This window comes from Lagopus muta, chromosome 7 (assembly GCF_023343835.1).
Source record: "Lagopus muta isolate bLagMut1 chromosome 7, bLagMut1 primary, whole genome shotgun sequence".
Classification (NCBI taxonomy): domain Eukaryota; kingdom Metazoa; phylum Chordata; class Aves; order Galliformes; family Phasianidae; genus Lagopus; species Lagopus muta.
The window spans coordinates 41,576,643-41,579,443 of NC_064439.1; the positions used below are offsets into that span (position 1 = coordinate 41,576,643).

Consider the following 2,801-nt stretch of genomic DNA (forward strand, 5'->3'; position numbering starts at 1 on the left):
ATGGAAAAACACATTGAGAGCTGGCAGTTTTCTACAGTCGTCAATCTGATAAGAATCACTGTTAAAACACCTCCTGCTGCAGCACAAGTTTTCATTGTTTGCTGTCTGTTTCCTTATGACTAAGTGTTAACTGTGAGCTTTGGGGGGGGAGAAGGAGGTGGGGGGCTACGGCTGCAGTGCAAAGCTGAGTTTTTAAGCAGTGGCACAAGGAGCTGCCCTAAAGAAGTGCAGGGCAGTTCTGCCTGGCTGTAGGCAGCAGCACATTGTGCTTCTGTTTCCTGCAAGTGCCTGGGAAATCCTTCCCAGTAGTAGAGCTTGTGCCCAAAGGCATTTCACTCCTGCAGTGGTTTCTCTCCATGGTGAAGGAAATCCACCTCCTCTTTACTGCCCCTTCTGTGGTGGAAGATGAGATGGATAATGCTGTTGTTTGTTGTCTTTTTTTACCTACTGAGCGAGTCTGAGAATGCTTTATGCAGGCCACCCCACCTAATGACTGAGGGAACTACTGCCTTAACGCCTTGTGTCCCTACAGCCCAAAGAATCCAAAAGAAAACTTTCAAATGCTTGTCTGGTTGACTTGGATTATGCATCTGTGTTACCAGGGGGAATTAGAATAGAATGGCTCTGTTTGAAGGGACCTGCAAAGATCACAGAGTCTAAAATTAGGCTGTTTTATCACTTTTCAGAACTGAAACTAACCATTGGTGTTCTGTTTTCCTTCCAAAAGGCCCTGGAGTTGCTGGTTATCTTACTGCAGGGACGACGTCATCTGTAATGCCCAACATACCACCCCCGGTAGACAACGAAGTGGGAGATATCAGCTAAGGACTAGAATCTCTCATCAAAGAGACACAAAGGCAGACTGGCCAGTGATGAGGAACTCTGTTTTCCTCCAAGATGTTGAAGTGAAATTACTGCCTTTCCAAGTGTTTAATGACAGTGTTATTCCTTTTTCTATGACTGTTTTTTAGGAAAAAGTTGTCAGTGACTCTATCACACTGCAACGTAAGAAAGCACTCTGTGGATCAGCTGAAATGGGTACACAAGAATTTTTTCTTGTTGTACGTAAGCACATTTTGTTCCTTTGTATTTGTTTACAAGACTGTGAATCAAACTTTCCTAGTTTTTATATTTTATGAAATAGCATGACTGGAGTTGAGCTACAGTCTAGAGGAATTGGGCTAAAATCACTTTGACCTCACCAACCCCCACTAAAAAGGCATCCCTTCTCTTCCCAGTTGGACACCATCACTCCCCACTGAACATGACTTCCAAAGGGTTTGTCCCTCTCCTGGTTCACTGTGTCCTTAATCATTAACATTATTTCCCTGAGATCAAACAGCATTAGACATTCGTATGTATAACTGGCTTTACCAAACTGAAAAAGCTTCAGCAAAAAACTTCAAGTTGACATGTTATGTAAGAGATTAGTGTAATTGTGAAATGTTCTATACATTATCCAGTATATAAAAACTTTCTATATTTGAGTGTACATTATACAGATCATTCATATGTACATAAAATTTTAAAATAAAGGGAATTAAGAGCCTTGTTAATGAGATAAAAGTGGTGTTCTTACGTAGCAGTTCTTTGAGGGCGTGGGGAAGTCAGGGTGGTCAGAGGCCTTACAGAGTGTGGCTAAACTGGGTTCCTGGCAATTCTTGCTTGGACAAATGTGAAGGTTTTGACTCTCTGGAGCAGAACTCCAAAACCAGAACAGTGTAGGTTTTCATATTTGAAATGCACTTCAGCAACTGACTTGTGGACGTTCTTAACCCCCAAGGAAACATTCTTGGCAGGAAGCAAGAGGAAACCAAGACAAATGGAAATGTAGATTGTTATTTGAGTGCTTGACAGGAGCTCTCAAGTCAGATGTAAAGAATTGATATGAAGAAACTTATTTGCAGGAAGCTTCCAGCTGTAAATACTTTGTCTTTGTGCTACTCTGAGTTGAGCAGCTTTTGCTAGAACACCTTTCTGGTGACTGCTCACAGAGTTTGGCTTGGTCTTCAGGATGAGACTGCAGCAAGTTCTGACCTTAAGCCTGGCAGTTATGCATGCTCTCTGAGTATCAGGCTAGGGTTGGTTATGTTAAAAGAAGACACTTTTATCCTTGGTTAGTTGTTAGTTGTTGATCAACCCTGTACAAGCTGAAAAGCCCTGCCTTTATAGGAAGTAGAACTACTGATGGTGCAGTATTCTCTGCTTGGTTCTGTTGTATTAATGAGTTGTGTTGTAAGTAACTGGAGTCAAAAGTGGATTGTTAATGAGGAACTGTGACCTCTGAGAACTTCACAAAGGGACACAAAATAGCAGAGCTGGGTTTGAGTGCAGTGGCCGTGAACTGCCCTGTGCAAGTCAGCATTAGTCCCAGTCAAAATTCAGCCCTTCAGAGGGGAAAGTGCCACCTAAGCACAGATATCTTTAAGAAAGAGCTGGAGCCAGGAGGAGGCTTGAAGATGTGCAAGGCAGGATGCAAGGGAAGACTAAAGGAAGAAAAGGGAGGAGATAAGTTTGTTCAAAATAAAGAACAGCTACAGATGATCTGCTGTGTCCTAGCCCTGTCCTGCACTGCACTATCCCTGACCTGGGGGACAGGGGGGTGGGAGAAGGACTGTATGTAATGTTCACTGAAAAGGAAGGGAGTGAGAAGGGGTGAGGAAAGAGGACTGGACTGAAGCCATGTTCTGGAAAGAGGAAGGCATTTTTATGTCATTTGATCAGTAATGAAGTTTATGTTGCTTTGACTTGACGATAAAAAGTTGTAGTGCTTTGGCTCAGAGCAAATAAAGCACTTTAAG

The 2,801-nt window shown here is 42.8% G+C and overlaps 1 protein-coding gene across 5 annotated transcripts in view; it reads left to right on the forward strand.

The window, feature by feature from the left end:
• DNAJC13 (DnaJ heat shock protein family (Hsp40) member C13) overlaps positions 1 to 2,680 on the forward strand; it is a 52,769-nt gene extending 50,089 nt beyond the window's left edge. For 4 of the 5 annotated variants that reach the window (XM_048951282.1, XM_048951281.1, XM_048951285.1 and 1 more), the window contains one exon: positions 728 to 2,680. In XM_048951282.1, the coding sequence (XP_048807239.1) occupies positions 728 to 825 (98 nt within the window). In that variant the 3' untranslated portion in view covers positions 826 to 2,680. The remainder of the gene's footprint in view (positions 1 to 727) is intronic. The other variant, XR_007378174.1, reaches the window with a different exon arrangement.
• The last annotated feature ends 121 nt before the right edge of the window (positions 2,681 to 2,801 follow it).